This window comes from Leptinotarsa decemlineata, unplaced genomic scaffold, assembly GCF_025532065.1.
Source record: "Leptinotarsa decemlineata unplaced genomic scaffold, Ldec_3_MD MMD2_tig00001621_RagTag_RagTag, whole genome shotgun sequence".
Classification (NCBI taxonomy): domain Eukaryota; kingdom Metazoa; phylum Arthropoda; class Insecta; order Coleoptera; family Chrysomelidae; genus Leptinotarsa; species Leptinotarsa decemlineata.
In genome coordinates, this window is record NW_027412566.1 from 1,454,331 (window position 1) to 1,471,282 (window position 16,952).

The 16,952-nt window shown below is 36.1% G+C and overlaps 2 protein-coding genes across 3 annotated transcripts in view; both read left to right on the forward strand.

The window, feature by feature from the left end:
• LOC111511686 (uncharacterized) overlaps positions 1 to 5,171 on the forward strand; it is a 13,931-nt gene extending 8,760 nt beyond the window's left edge. Inside the window, exon 7 of the mRNA XM_023167719.2 lies at positions 4,971 to 5,171. Coding sequence (XP_023023487.2) covers positions 4,971 to 5,066 — 96 coding nt within the window. The 3' untranslated portion in view covers positions 5,067 to 5,171. The remainder of the gene's footprint in view (positions 1 to 4,970) is intronic.
• Positions 1 to 16,952, forward strand: part of Ten-a (Teneurin-a transmembrane protein) — a 928,723-nt gene that overhangs the window by 241,078 nt on the left and 670,693 nt on the right. The window lies entirely within an intron of this gene.

Genomic DNA, 16,952 nt, shown 5'->3' on the forward strand with positions numbered 1-16,952 from the left:
GTGATAGTGATTTGACGATGATTCTCCAAAACAATTTCCTCTACTTGTCAAAATTTTCATCGGTTATTGATATGCTGGGGCGTCCAGAGCGAGCGTCGCATTCACATCTTTTTGATCTTCTGCGACCTTCTTCCTCTCACCGAAAACTGAATTTTCCAAACAGCTGAAACTATGAACAAGAAAAATTAACGATCGCTAATCGAATGTATAACATCTGATCTTCGTTAAAGGGCACGACAGGAGTGAAAGTGATCGCATTGCCGACTCTTTAGCCAAGGAAACGGCTGGACTAAGAATTTTAGGACCCAGTGGCACCAACGGCCTGATGACTTCTACAATTGCGGAACTAGCGAAAAGTCACACCCATGCTCAATCCCTAAAGAGACGGGATGGGATACAATGATGTAATTTCGCCAGGACCACCCTGGGAGACCCTGCCAAACTCGAGCTGAAAAAATAACCGGCGATGACCACGAAAAATATACGCTTAACAGTAGGATTTCTGACTGGCCACTGTCGATTGAGGAACAGGAAGATGAGACTGTCAGGCATGTCCTATGCGAGTGCCCGGAGTTATCGTCAATAAGATAGTGTGTGTTCGGGAGTCTTGGCCTACACCTGCCGATATAAAGGAGATATCTTCCAGAGACCTGTCCACCTTCCTGGAAAGGACAAGATGGACGATGACCTAGGAGGACAACTCCTCGGGAGGATGTACACTGGGTCACATGTGGCCTAAGTGGTGTAGGCTTACCCCCCTCCTCCCTACTCTACAGAGAGAGAGAACATCTGATCCTGAGCCATTTGTCTACAAATACGAAGTCTGTTCGTGAAAAATCACAAACTATTTTCAAATTACGGACAACTCCATGTATACTGGAGGAAGGAATCAAACTTCTTATTCGAATGAAACAATGTATGCTTGACTAGTTTTCTGAATAATAGTATCTCGAGGGCCCTGAAGATGCTTTCACATAGCGAAATATGGAAAATGTGGAAATTCCACTTCGAAGTGTGGTTTCTGTATACGTATCAATGAATTTCCATCGAATATCAGTCAAATATCAGGCAATATTACTGGAGTTTCTTGTCAACACCAAATCGTTATTTTTAACATCTCGACACGTGTTTCGATCACCAAGTGATCATCTTCAAAGAGAAAGATTAAAACTCCTCTTTGAAGATGATCACTTGGTGATCGAAACACGTTTCCAGGTGTTGAAAATAACGATTTGGTGTTGGGAAAAAACTCCAGTAATATTCATTACTACACCAAAGGTTCCAAACAGTGCATCATAAGTAAATATGAGTCAGTAACGTATAGTATTTCTTTTACTGAACTTCTGTAATTATATCACTTTTTTGTACTTGAAAATTTGGTCATTTCCATAAAATCAGTTGCGACAAAACTGATAAGGCTCAAACGTTATGAAATCATAACACTAGGTACTATTGCTTCATTAGTGGAATTGATAGGATGAACTTATCAAAAGCCATTAACATAGAATTTTCAAAGCCTTTTAATAACACTCCAAAAACGATATTTTCCATGAATTCACAACGCTTTTTTCATTAGTTACTCATTTTCAGTCAATTGAAAAACTTTCATTCCTATTATTTTTCGAAGTGTCATAATTTAGCGTTCATGATAACCTATCTTTACCACGTTGATGGTTCACCTATATTTATAGAATTAATTGATACGTGCTGAAATCATCCATTAAAATTTTCCAAATGCAATCTGTCAAAATTTCAAATTGATAATTCCTTTCAAAAAACTTCTTCTATGCTCTTTCATTTTTTTGGAAAAAGTTCTTCCGGTTTGTCCGATACGAAATTGGACAAGAACCATAAGTCAAGTTGTATACTCCGAATGTATCCGATACTGGAGGTTTTATTGTTTTTGATATTCACTTGAATTATTGTTCGTTTTGTAGGCTACGAGGTGGTCCTATAAGTACCCGGCCTGACCTAGACATGGCGATAGATATTTGAAAAATATCACCGTATTAGAAAGTACACAATCTATCAAGCATATGTTTCAAGTTCGAAGACGCTGCGTTGTTTATTATTTGTTTGGCAGCCATCATTAGCGAAAGTTTTCGGTGAATTTCTGAAGATAGAGAAAATTGGTCATCTTACTATTATTTGCAAGGCATCAGCCTTTCATCAAAGTGTGTTTCACCTAAGAAGACTTCTACAGGGTGTTCCTTAAACACATGCTAATATTCAAGGAGGTAATTCTTAGACCCATTTTAAGAAAAAACTCCCTATGGATGCATGTCCTAAACGCCTTAACTTTTGAGATACAGGGTGGCAAAGTTTTCAAAAATGATCAGTTTTTTAATAATAACTGAAATAATTTTGTAGACATCTTTGGCATATTTGGTACATATATTCCATGCCTCAAGGCGCATTTTCTGATGTACACAAGTTTGTATTTTTTCAAACAGTGGCATCCCTGCGGGTTTCGCATTGAATATTTTTGGGGAATAAGTACTACGCCAATGCTTTCTTTTCAAAATAAAATCATTTTTTAAATCCTCGTTTATTTTTGAGAAAATTTGATCTCTTGGTATTTCTTTGTCCGACGCATGATTTTCACTCAAAAAAATAAAAATCGACAGAAAGCAAATTAAGAAATTAGATCAATTCTAAAATGCTTCATAACGCATTACCAATTTTCTAATAATATTTGAAAACATAATCTGCAAAAAAGTAAATTTTTCACAAAAACGAGTTTTATTTTATTTTGTGACAGTAAGTCTAAACGGATAGCACAAATTTGTCAATTAGTAATAATACCAAAACTGATTATAAAAATTGTTGGAAGTGGCCACCTGCACTTAGTATGCATGCTTCCGCCCTTCTACGCATGGAATTACGCACCCGTTCAAATATTCCCGGCGTATTTCGTATAGTTTCACACGAGGCAACTATTCGCTCTCTTAAATCTTCTAAAGTATCAACGGGAGTTTTATACACAAGAGTTTTAAGGTGATCACATAAAAAAAATCTAAACTGTTGAGATCGGGGGATCTTGCTGGCCATTGCTGAGGTCCTCCGCGACCTATCCAACGATTAGGATAAACTGTATTCAAATGGTTTCGGACAATTACACTGAAATGAGCAGGGGCGCCATCGTGCATGTACCATATTCGATTCCTTAACGCAAGTGGCACATCTTCCAATGACCCAGGTAAGTCTTCTTCGAGAGAGTGTAAATAAGAACGACCATCAAGGCGTCCTGGTAGAAAAAATGAGCCTATTAGATGATCACCTATAATTCCGGCCCATACATTAACCGAAAATTGGTGTTGGAAATGAGTTTCGGTTATTGCATGGGGATTTTCTTCAGCCCACACATGATTGTTATGAAAATTTTGAATGGCATTCCGAGAAAAATTTGCTTCGTCTGTGAACAAAATTTGTGTCTCAAACTGCGGATTTAGTGCAATACTTTGTAGATACCACTGACTGAAGTTCACACGCTGTGGAAAATCTCTAGGGAGTAATGCCTGCACTCTTGAAATATGGTATGAGTATAACAAAAAATCAACCAAAATACGCCAAACAATTTGATGACAAATATCCAGAGTTCTAGCGATCTTCCTCGTACTCGTCCCAGGATGTTCCTCAATTTCTTGCAGCACCGCTTCCTCAATTTTAGGAGTTCTTACTACACGAGGTCTACCTTCCGGAGTCCCTTTCTTGGAACTACCAGTTTCCCCAAGTCGACGATGAATATTTGAAAAGGTTCGGCTGTCTGGTAAGGCACGATTAGGATATCTTTCCTGATAAATGCGCCTGGCTTCTGTTGCATTACCATCGGCAAGGCCATATACGTAATGCATTTGCGCCATTTCCGCATTCGTATAATTTACCATATTTACTGATATTCAGAAAAACAGCGGACTACCAAAATAACTTCAATAACACTTCAAAATCAATCAAAACGCGCTGTGACAGTTTTTAACACCAACACCTTACTTTAAACCAACATCAATATTAGCTACTGACGTTTGTACATACAGGGAATTCCTTTCTCATTGCTATGGTGGGTACGCTGTTTTTTCTGCTTTTAATCTTTAAAAGAAATCACATATCGACAAACTCCATATTTCCAAGAGGTGCAGTAAATAAATTCTGCTACACGTCATTTATTCCAGGATAACTAAATTTATGTTTTCAAAAATTATTAAGCGGTGCTGCGTTATGACGTAATTTCATTTGAGAACAGTGCATCTGACAACAAACAAATACCTTTTAGATCTTCAATTATTTTGCAACAAATCTGATCTCTTAGTTTGCTTTCAGTCGATGCACGATACCGCATCAGATTTTTAAGGAATTTATCCTTAAGTAAAGCGATTTTTAATTTTTTGAGCGAAAACCATGCGTCGGACAAAGAAAACCCCGCAAATTAAATGTGCTCAAAAATGTATGGAGATTTCAAAAATAATTTTTAATTCAAGATAAAGCAGTGGCGTAGTATTTCAAAACTCGTACGTACGCCATTGGCAGAGAAAATTAAGAAAATTGTACATCAGAAAATGCGCCTTGAGGCATGGAACATATGTACCAAATATGCCAAAGACTTCTACAAAATTATCTCAGTTATTATTAAAAAACTGATTATTTTTGAAAACTTTGCCACCCTGTATCTCAAAAGTTAAGGCGTTTAGGACATACGTCCATAGAACGTTTTTTCCTTAAAATGGGTCTAAGAATTACCTCCTTAAATATTAGCATGTGTTTAAGGAACACCTTGTATATACAAATTCTTCAAGGAAATATAACGATATTAAAACTTATTTAGTGGTGTCTCAACACTAAGAGTATCACTTGATTCTATCAAATATTTTAATTCTGGCATACATATCAAGATTTAAAATCAGTTATCAACATTAAACGTATTGAATAAAGTGGTAAAAAGATTCATTGTTTTTAATTTAATTGTGAAATTGCAGATTGGATTTGGAATACCTCAGAATGACAGTGGATCATCATGGAACGTACACACAGTCCGTCCAGCAAGATTGTTGCACAGATACATGACTCTCTGATGTCGATAGATATTTCGCAGTGGAAAAAAATATGACGACAAGCAAAATGTGATTTTATTTTAGGTTTCAGCATTTCAGAGTTGAATAATAAAAAAGTGTTCTTTCTTTTGTATATTCAGTTACCAGAATCAATACATACTATAATTCAATAAGTAGAACTGCTCGTACACTTTATTAAGTTTTGGGCAACTGGAAAACTGGGTTTTGGAAAAAGAGAGGTTTAGAATCAATGGAATACGCTGAGAAGATTGTGACAAAAAGGACGTTGGTCAATCTGAGTGAACTATAATAACACGTTTTACGGAACATGTATAACATCACATCGCAATATGCAGGACTAGACAGAATTGAAGATTTTCACAAACTGTGACTTCAATATCTACGTCAAGGATATCCTTGAGCAAATACAGTAAATACAAATCTTCAGAGCGCTGTTAATCCCAGATGAATTAATGAAATTGAACAGATTTCTCTGTGGGAAAATTATTTGTTGAGACCTCTCTTTGAGATTACTTTCATGTAATTCTCTTTTCTGTTTTCTGTTTTTTCCGTTAACCAGCTGTCACACCCATACGAACGACAACCCTCAGAAGTCGAAATTTGTGTGAGCTAAGGATTAACAAGGTCTTACCTTTTAACGTGTGATTCCTAACACGGGTTGGACGATAGCTAGTGAAGATCGATCGTTCAGACTAGGGCTTGAACCACCGACCAACACGGCAGTCAATTCGAGTGACTGAACAAATTACCCACGCCGAACCGCTTGGCTACCGACCGACCGACCGGTGAAATGACCATAAAAAAATATAACGACCAAAAGAAAATATTTTGAAACATTTTCAGTTATTTGGGGTTATGAATTTTTTATTTTCCATTTTTCGACAAAAAATAATGAGAATAAAGTTTTGTACAATTCATTTCGCTACAAATATCCCATTGAATTTTCTGTACGGTTGCTTGTTCAACAGACTGATGTAAACTGTCACTAGACTCAGTCACTAGACTGAGGAAATGATTCTATGGTCTGTCAATTTTAAAGGTTTCAGGTTTGGGAGAATGTCAATCTGGTTAGCTGACCTCATTGATAGGATGGACAATAATTGTTTAGGAATATCGTATGCTATAAGGAAATATAATTTTTAGAAAATAGCCTGAATCATGACAGAACAATTGGTGAATAGCATTTCCGGGTAACTCCGTTTTTATAGTTGTAGTTGTCGATTTCCTCCAATGAGAGACACAAAATGTCAAACTTCCCGATAACAAATAACTCAATTTTTAAAAAAAAGTGGTGATTGAGGTGTGGAAGGTTTTTCAAATGATATGTCACCGGACTCTCCTTACCATTGAAAAGGGCGAACTTCTGGATTAGGGAACCTTTCAGATTTTGGATGACAATTGATAGTTTGCAACTCATTACGTGAAAAGTTTTTCGTATCATATAATGTATACACTTATTTTCCAGGTTCTGAGTACCAAAAATGATTTTTCAAACTATTTTCTATGGAGCACATATAGTCACGAGTCACACCCAAAAAATTATACCAGGATATACAACATGAATTCGGTGAATTCTACAGGAAATTCCCCCTATATAAGCGACAGCAGGAATATTTGTTAATTGTACATGACAATTCCGGTCTTTTAATTCCTTTAGAAATTACAAGTTTTAGACCAGTAACTGCAAGCGAACTGTAACGAAAACCGGCATATGCTTTACTATTTACAGAATCGTTACACTGATTTAATTGGAATTTTCCAGTTATTTTAATGAACTACCTTACTTTTACCGGAGCTGTAATTTCGATTTAACAGGAATTTCCTGTTTGATAAACAAACTAGTTAGTTGTATTCGCAGCTTCCCGAGCTTTTATAGGAATTTCCTGTGGTTATCTAGTATTTAATTGGAATTTCTTGTATTTTCTTGATGGTATTTAACAACCGTTCCTTCGAAAAATGTCCTAGTTAGTGCCTCTGAATGGTCTGGGTATATAACATTGAAGTCATTTAGCAACTAAAAGAAAGACGATAATATTTACAAATCATTACTAGGTATCTTTCAATCTGGGCCAATGTATAATATAGGAATATAGGCTTTCACAGCTGGCGTCAATGTTTTGGTTGATTTCTGGGTTTTGCCGGACCACAGCAAAACCCCACGGCAAAACCCGCACTATAGTTATAGGTGGAATATACTATTAAAGCTTTGAAAACAATTACAAAAGCATTTTGAGGAGAAGATCTAATGCACTGGCACTTGTTTTATACCAGATTTCAAAATGTCTTAATATATATACCGTGTGTCCCACATTTTATGTGACAGGCAATATCTGGTTTGTTGAAGGAGATACACAAAAATGTTTCATACAAAAGTTTTAGGAGTTCATGAGAGCTATATTTTGATATAATTTTTAAATATACAGGGGGTTTGGTGTAGGTGCTACAGACCCAAATTCCATTTTATAAAATAGAACGCCCTGTATATCATTACATATTCAGATGCTACGTTGAATTTTGATATCATTTCATGTTCGGTTTTTGGAATTCGGTTACGGCGTTGTTGAGTTCTTGCACTTTTCCTTAAATATAAAGTTTCAAAAAAACTTATTTACTCGTACACGAATCCAGTCTATATCTTTTATTAAATTGAACTAGACTACTACTGAATAAAACCATTATTCTCACCTCTACGATACGATGTCGATATCAATTGAATATAATATTGAAATTCTTGAAAATGTGACTAACTTGAGGGTGAATTGCTTTATATTGCACAATTTCATCAAGTAGCTTATGCTTGTTGATGCCATAGTAACAAATGTTGTTGAATTGTATCTACTTGTTAGTTCGATTCAGTGATTCTTTGCAAAACAGTAACTGTGTTCTTTGTGCGAAAACTCCAGTATGCCTTTCGCGTTTAGTCCAAGTGATTGCATTGATATGTTATTAATTTTTGGGGAATGTCAGAAAAACTGCCGTTAAGCACAACGTCTATACCAAGAACGTTTTCCAGACAGACCCATTCCGTCACGAATGACTTTTTCGAGAGTTGTAGAAAAATTGCAAACTGGGTCATTTCCTTCTACTATAAAGCATCGTCATCATACGAGATCTGTTAGAACTGAAGATTTAGAGATCAATGTGTTGGCTTATATTATTATCCATCCACATGTTTCTATTCGTATTCTTGCAGAAAAAGTCGGTATGAGTAAATCTAATGTACAGAGAATTCTGAAAGAAAATAAATACCACCCATTCAAAATTCAGTTGGTACAAGGTTTGAAACCCACGGACTTTGAACGACGACTTGAATTCATTGCTTGTATTCAGGTAATATTACATGAAAGTCCTAACATATTCAGTCAAATTTTGTGGAGCGATGAATCGCGATTCCACAATAATGGAGTTGTGAATCGACATAACAGTCACTATTGGTCTCAAGAAAATCCCCACTGGGTACGCGAAAGTAATTTTCAAACTACTTTGGGTATTAATGTATGGTGTGGATTGTTCAATGGCCGCATCATAGGACCTTACTTTTTCAATGAAAATCTTAATGGATTGCGATATTTACATTTTCTAGAAAATGATTTGATCCAGTTGATGGAAGATATTCCCATAGCAGAACGACAAGGAATTTGGTGGCAACAAGATGGTGCTTCTCCTCACAATTCACAGGTTGTTACTGAATATCTGGATAGAACGTACCCAAATAGATGGATTGGTATTAAGGGTCCAATTCGGTGGCCGGCTCGTTCCCCAGATTTATCACCGCTTGATTTTTTCCTATGGGGTTATTCAAAAGATATTGTTTTCACTACTCCCCCTTTGAATGTGGATGGTCTGAAAATGAAAATTCGACTAGCGTGCAGTGATATTACGCCTGATATTATAAAAGCGACGTGTACGAGAAAAGTGATTCGACGTTTCGAAGCCTGTGTAATATCTAATGGACATCACTTTGAACAATTTCTATGACTTATTTCTAGGTACCTACCATTCTTATGAAATGATTTATCAAGTTATATTATTTACATTGTTATTAATTAAAGATTGGTTTTCGAATACACCTCTTTCAATTTCGCAATTGTTTCATATTCAAAATGATTCCTGACTGAATTCCACAACTCAAAATTGAAACCATTACTTCGAACACCCAAAATTTTGACTAAGTTTCATGTGATCTGATGCAGAGAGAATAATTGTATGAGATATTTTAAAAAATAGTAGTCGTTCTCAAGACTTTACATTTTAAGCAATAACTAAACAACGCCGTAACCGAATTTCAAAAACCAAACATGAAATGATATCAGAATTTAACGTAGCATCTGAATATGTAATGATATACAGGGCATTCTATTTTGAAAAATGGAATTTTGGTCTGTAGCACCTACACCAAACACCCTGTATATTTGAAAATTATATCAAAATATAGCTCTCATGAACTCCTAAAACTTTTGTATATATATATATATATATATATATATATATATATATATATATATATATATATATATATATATATTTATATATCTAGATATATATCACTAGATATTCCTGTAACATTCACGGTGTTTTATTCCGGATGCACGTATGGTTCTGACCTACGTATGTTTTACAGTCGTGGCTTGTAAACAATAGCAAAATATTATTCTAGATACACAGGAAATATTCCTGATTAATTAAAAGTACCTTATTACTGCTATACTTACCGTTTTTCCTGTTCATAAGACTCAAGTCACTTTAACCGGAACCGGCTTGTTAGATTGCAAGCACAGATTGTTATCAGAACGTTTTTTTTTTTTCTGTTATGGTAACAATAGTTGCGTTTAAACAACAGGAATTAGTTCCCGGGATTCGTTTTTTTCAGTGGCATGCTGAATAGAAATAACTGTAGATTACAGTCATTTAGAAAAATATTCACGAGAAATTCATTCCAGAGATATGCCGTTTTCCAAATGAAATATTTTCAAAATTGTGTGGTTCAAGATGTAGTTGTGGTGAGAATAAATCCATTCGAAACATGAAGATTGAGTTATACAGAAATCACTTTTTTCTATTTCAAACATTTGAAATTGTAAGAGATATCGTACATAAAAATACACAACGTAACATATAAGAGTGATATGGAATGTCACTAACAAGAAAACCTCTTAATTTTTTATATATTCGAGAGATGCTTGAGATAGATTGGATCGTATCCTAAAGAAACTTTGGTGCATGATGTACATGTTTACATTGATATATGTTTATTCTTCAGAAGATTCTTACATTCATTGGAAAGCCAGGTGATTCCTTTCGAAAAACTATAAAACACTCGTGATTTCATGAAATATATTTTAAAATGTAATCAATTGTTCAAGTTCAAAGTTAAAATGACATAGACAAATGACTGAAGGAATCGCTATTCTTTTTTGTTCCTTTCCGTAAAATCAGTACCGCAAAAATTTGTATGATTTTCCAATGTCAAAATTCCTCTGAAAACGTAGTTTCTCACATCCTGGTGAAAAAATACCGGGCATTTTTACGGGCAACAGCGACCTGTTTCGTGAATTGGATATAAATTACTGAATGTTCAAAACTGCTGTTTGGATGTGCAATTAAACACCATCCAACCCTTCTATTTGAGCTCGCAGGTACCCGTAAATAATTCGAGTTTATTTGCATCGATACGGAGAGGAGCGTTTTTTACATTTGAAGTGCTTCCGTCTTTGAGCGTAGAGCGCTTGATAATTTAAAATATGAGAATGGCCAAATGCCTTACCGTCCATTCAGAGGCAGAATTATTACTTTTGCAATTACAGTTTATAGACTAGTAATTCAATAGCTTCATCTTATTCCTCTGTTCATTTGGAAATTGCTTTCAGTGTTCTGTGGAATCCATAGAATTCGAGAAAAAGTCATCAGTTCTCTAGTTACACTTATGATTGCTTAGTTTTTGTTTGCTGTAGTAATGTATATTAATAGAGTTTTATACCAACAAAAAAACCGTTATTTTCAACACGTCGACACGTGTTTCGATCACCAAGTGATCATCTTCAATAGGAAGATCAAACTTCCTCAATCTTCCTCTTGAAGATAGCCACTTGGTGATTGAAACACGTTTCGAGGTGTAGAAAATAACGGTTTGGTGTTGGGATAGAACTCCAGTAATATTTAGTCTTTTCTTGTCAAAGATAATAATAATAATATCAGAATATCATTACCTGCACATAAACATAGGTTCTATTAAATAGAGACTACAATTGAATATACACAAAGTCGCAACTTTGCAATCCACAAGCGAATTCAAACCTGGTGGATTCGAAAATACCAGCAGAGGTTACCAAACTATTCCAGATTTGTTTGTTTATTTGATATCAGAAATGAATGATAGTCTGAATAAACTAATTTTTGAACGTGCCGGAGACGATAAAAAAGCAAGGAAGTTCGCTTTGTTGGCTTGTTAGTACAATCCTACTCCTTACACTTGGTTAAAAGCAGAGCTTTTCTATTTACGGGAGAATGATTTGCTGAGTGCAGAAGAATGTTTCAGCGAAGGAAATGTGAGAGATCCTAGTCACTCAGAACTGTGAGGAAACCTATGTTTGGCAAATTTCAAACTTCGTAGGCTGCATGAAGCGGAAATATGTTACAGCCAAGCGATACGAAATGGCTTGAAAAATAGTGATCTTTTAGAAGAAATTGAGAAGGCACGGAACAGTGACTGATATATAATTATGAATTGTTTTATTAATCCTGGGAGTAAGCGAAATATAGACATATACACACAATATTATAAAAGTTACAATAGTGACTTGTGCATGATAACCTCAATATAGTGTTTTTTAGGATGCTAAATTCAAATATGACACGTATTAAGCCGTATCACCTACTATTCACATTTGCACATCAATATATTATTTTTTTTATTTATTACAGAATTTAACAGCTTTTATTTATCACAAATAGAATTGTAAAATAATTTGTGCTGGATGTAAAGAGATGACAGCACTGCTGAAACACATTTACTGTCCAGAAAAAGGGGAACTATGTTGTTCTGTTCATAATTGATGTTTTTTTTACTGTCAACCGAACCTTACTTTCTGGTTTCCAGTACATGTTTAAAAAAAATCTGTTTAACATATGTTTTTTCCGGTAATCAGCTGTCGCCCTCATACGAATGACAACTCTCAGAAGTTTAGAAACTTGTGTGAGCTAAGGACTAACGAGGTCTTACCTTTCAACGTGTGATTCCTAACACATGTGCTCATTAAAATGTGTAATCGCGGTTGTAAGAACTATGCTGACAGTTTTTGTTATATTTGTGATGAGTTATTTATTGAAAAATATCGAAGAAACGTTACAGACTTTGTGAAAAAGATTTATTTCTAATATTTTGGAATTGAACTTGGATCGGGATAAATCTTGGGCCCCGCATAAGAAGATCTTAGAAAATGGTCAAAATAGGAGAAAAAAGCATTCAAGTACGCTGTTCCACGGATGATCGCTACTTTTGCAGTTTTGATATTACCGCCATTCGACCAGTAGGGCACGATGTAGATTTGCCGGTCTCAGAACCTCCACATGATTTGAATTCTGTTCAAACTGAAATGTTTTCTGATGTACTGTCAGATATAGATGAGCAAGATGATGAAGAGTTTCAATGTGCTACAGCAAATATAGAGCCTGAACTGTTCACTGAGATTGAGCTCAACGACTTAGTTGGGGATCTTGGGTTAACAAAAGAAAAAGCTTAATTGCTTGGTTCTAGACTGAAAGAAAATAACTCGTTGGCAGTTGGAACTAGCATATATGTGTATAGGAATAGAGAGCAGCAGTTTTCGAAATTTTTGAACAAGAAGGTGGTTTAGTGTACTGATCAGCCATTCCAGGTCTGATCAAAAAGTTTGGTGTTGAATACAAAAAAGAAGACTGGAGGCTGTTTACTGATTCTTTCAAAACTAGTTTGAAAGCTGTTTCATCACACAATAGTAATACTTCTGCATCTATACCTGTTGGCCATTCTGTGCATATAAAATATACCTATGAGAACGTAGAAATAGTGTTGAATAAATTTGGCTATTCGGGGCTCATAGTTGGATGATATGTGATGACTTCAAAGTAACATACATGCTTCTCGGTCAGCATGGCGATTTTACCAAATTTCCATGTTTTTTGTGTCAATGGGACAGTAGAGCAAGGCATCAACATTGGTGCAGAAAGAACTGGCCTGTGAGGGAGTCTTTAAAACCCAGCGAGGAGAACATTCTCTGCAAAAACCTTGTAGATCCTAGAAGAATTCTCTTACCACCTCTATATATAAACAGTTTGTAAAGGCATTGCCTTGAGGTGGTCCTTGTTTCAAGTATCTCTGTCCAAACCTTCCAGAGGCTAAACCTAAAGAAGGCGTCTTTGTAGGACCTGACACTCAAAAAATTATGTTCGACGTAAACTTTGAAACCACAATGACCGTTCATAAGAAAGAAGCATGGGTATCAGTCAAGCAAGTTGTTACAAAATTCTTAGGAATTGCAAAAGACCCAGAATATCGTACCATTGTAGCTAACATGTTGAAGGATTTCAAGAAACTAGGATGTTCGATGAGCCAGAAAGTCCACTTCTTGAACAGTCATCTTGATTATTTCCCGGAAAATTTGGGAGATGTTAGTGAGAAGCAGGGTGAGCGTTTTCACAAAAATATTAAGTTGATGGAAAAATGTTACCAGGGCCGCTGGAACATCAACTTGATGGGAGACTACTGTTGGTCACTTCACCGTGAAGCTCAACAAGCGACTCATTGCAGGAAAAGCTACACAAAAAACTTCAAAGAAAAAAGAGAAAGGAAGTATAAACCAATTCCATCTGACTAGTTTATTCTACACTGGATGATTATTTCGAGTAACCTAGTGTAAATAAAAACCATGAGATTTATTTGGCAAAGTGTTTCATTAATTTCACCATACACCGTACCGATTTTAAATTATATAAAAAAGTCAATTTCCCAAAAACTATGGGTGATACAAAAAAACTCAGACCAGATTTGGATTCAGCACACAAAATTTTATAAAATCTGCTATTGAAGTAAACAAAGTTTTCTAAAACATTTTTTTGTTGGCCTGTGTAATTCATAAAATATTATATTTTCACAATGATACGTTGGAATATCCCAAGCCGTAACTGCTACCCACTCCTAGACATTCTTTAGTTTAGTTGCGTTTGAGCTGCAAAAGCATAATCTTTTGAATATACTTTGATTGTGATTGTTTTTGGGTCCCCAGAACCCGAGTCTAGTATTTACGTTATAGTTCTGACATTGATAGGAGTGGAATATAGAGAGTTTCGTTTCTGACATGGTGGTGGGCCGATAGCGACCGCTCACAAAGAAGGTACCTACGCGGACTCCATTGTTGGAGGTGGAACTCATGTTGTGTATGTCCGCCGTTTTCTAACGTGCATGCAAAAGTTGAAAAAGTGATTATAAACATTGTTTTAGTGTATTTGAATAAATAGTGCTCCCATTTACGCCGGTTGGAGGCCGGGTTGGACCGGATGTCCACGTGGGAGTAGGATTGTAATTAATAATCTTTTATGAAAAAGACGTAAAATTTATATGTATGTATAAGTCCGCCGTAGATAGACGTGCATTTCAATAATAATAAATTGGAATTATAAAAATGGGGTGCAGTATTGCGTAAAGCAAGACTTCTGCACTCCCTGGACAAAGTTTTTATTATATTTTTCAATATAATAAAAAGAGTACTGGTCATAATAGCGTCATCTGGAAGCTGGGGCCATAATTAGGCAGAAGAAGAAGAAGAAGAAAAGTGGAATATACCGGCGCAACGAGGTGAATATTTTATTTTTTTTGTAATGTAGATCGCTATGTGATTTGATATGTATTTTTTAGAATGTCGAATAGAGTATCAACCCAGGCTAAACTGGAAAAAATTCTAGAGAATGATGAATTTTGGGAATATGTAGAAAATGAAGAAGGGTGCTCCTCAATCGCTGCTGAAGGACATTCATCCAATAATGAGGAACGATTGCATACAGCTAAGCAAATTTTCGACCATGGAGAGGCCAGTGATATTCCTGAATCAAATTGTGAGGAATTGAGTCGTCATGATACAGACAGTGAAATGTAATGGGAACCTTCAGGTGATGAATACGATTCTTCTGACGAGACAGAAACTGAAGCTGTGGTATAACAGGAGGTTCAGATTGAAGCTCAAGAACCACAGGAAGTTCAAATTGATATGCAAGGACAACAGGGTTTACAAAAACGTGACCATCAAGCATTTTACGGAAATGATCGCACAAAATGGTCAAAAATTCCAAAAACAATGAGTAAAACTGCAGCTTGAAATATCGTTGTCACAGAGTCCGGAAATATAATATTTACTGAAGAAATGTTAGAAATTATTGTGCTAAACATAAACAGTGGGCTATGAAGTGTTCACGCTCGTTACAGTTCATTTAAAAAACGTAAAAATTCTCGGCAGCAGTTCAAGCCATCGTTTATATCAAAAACATCCGAAACAGAAATAAAAGCATTTACTGGTTTTATGTACTTGTCAGGATTATTCAAATCACGCCACGAAGATCTCAAAGATATGTGGGCAACGAATGGTGCGGGACGACAAATTTTTCGCTGCATGATGTCTATAGCAAGATTTTTATTTTTGTTGAGTTTGAACAAACAAGAGGAAGAGGGAGAATGGTTAACAAATTTGCACTTATTTCTGAGCTCTTCAACAAGTTTGTGGAAAAGAATAAATAATAAATAAATAGGGGCGATGCGGTTTCAGGATGTATATACCTAATTAACCTGCTAAATATGGTTTATAAATACAAATTATGGCAGACTCAAAGACACAAAAAATAATAAACGCAAAACCATATACAAGTACGGCTTTCTGGCTTTCAGAGACAGGCTTGTCTGGCTATCAGTGGTGCCATCAGTACGAAACCGTCAGCGGCTATGAAGATCCTTCTAGATCTACCTTCTCTCCACATTTTTTTGGAGAGAGAGGCTAGATGGACGACTGCAAACAGACTTGTGCACATTGCCAATTGCACAAATCAATTCAATGCAGAGTGCAACAGACTGTTGGTTGACACTGGAAGTCACTGGAAATGAACTCTGACTTTATGCCTCCAACTGTCAACTACGAACTGCCTTATAAAATACTGACCTCGAGTAGAGAGGACTGGATTCTCCGGAAGAAGGAAATTTCAAGAGCAGATAGTTGTTGGTTCACAGATGGATCAAAAACACCATCCGGTTCTCGTGCAGGTGTTTTCGTGCAGTGTTTTTAGTCGCAGACCCAGGACAGGAACTTATGCGACTGCATTTCAAGCGGAAATTTACGCTATTGGATTGTGTGCGGAAAGATTCGGTAAATCCAACGTCACACACAAGTCAATAAAAATATTCTCGGACAATCAAGCGGCGTTGGTAGCTCTTGGTCAACAGATTAACAGATTGTCTCTGGTCTGGATTCCTGGCCTTACTGGCCTGGAAGGCATCGCTTCACGCTTTGCCAAACAAAGATCGAACACCTGGATGGCAAGAAGATTTATGGACTTCTGGCAGAATCTTCCAGGATTGGCTCACTCCAAGGCGTTTGTTCACCTTTCGAAGCTTGATACCAAGCATATGTTGGACTACGGTAGGGATGAACTACGATGTACAACAGGCCTTCAACCTATCCTAGATTAGTACAACCAATAAGTAATAGTGGTAGACAATTGGTACACCTCTGTTGAACTTGCAATTGAACTATTATTGCATGTACACTCTTGTTGGTACTGTAAATGAGAGAAAAATATTTATCCTGCCCGAATTTTCTATCTCAAAAGGAAAGAGAAGGGCAGGAATCCGTTTTTGGTTTTCAGTCAGAG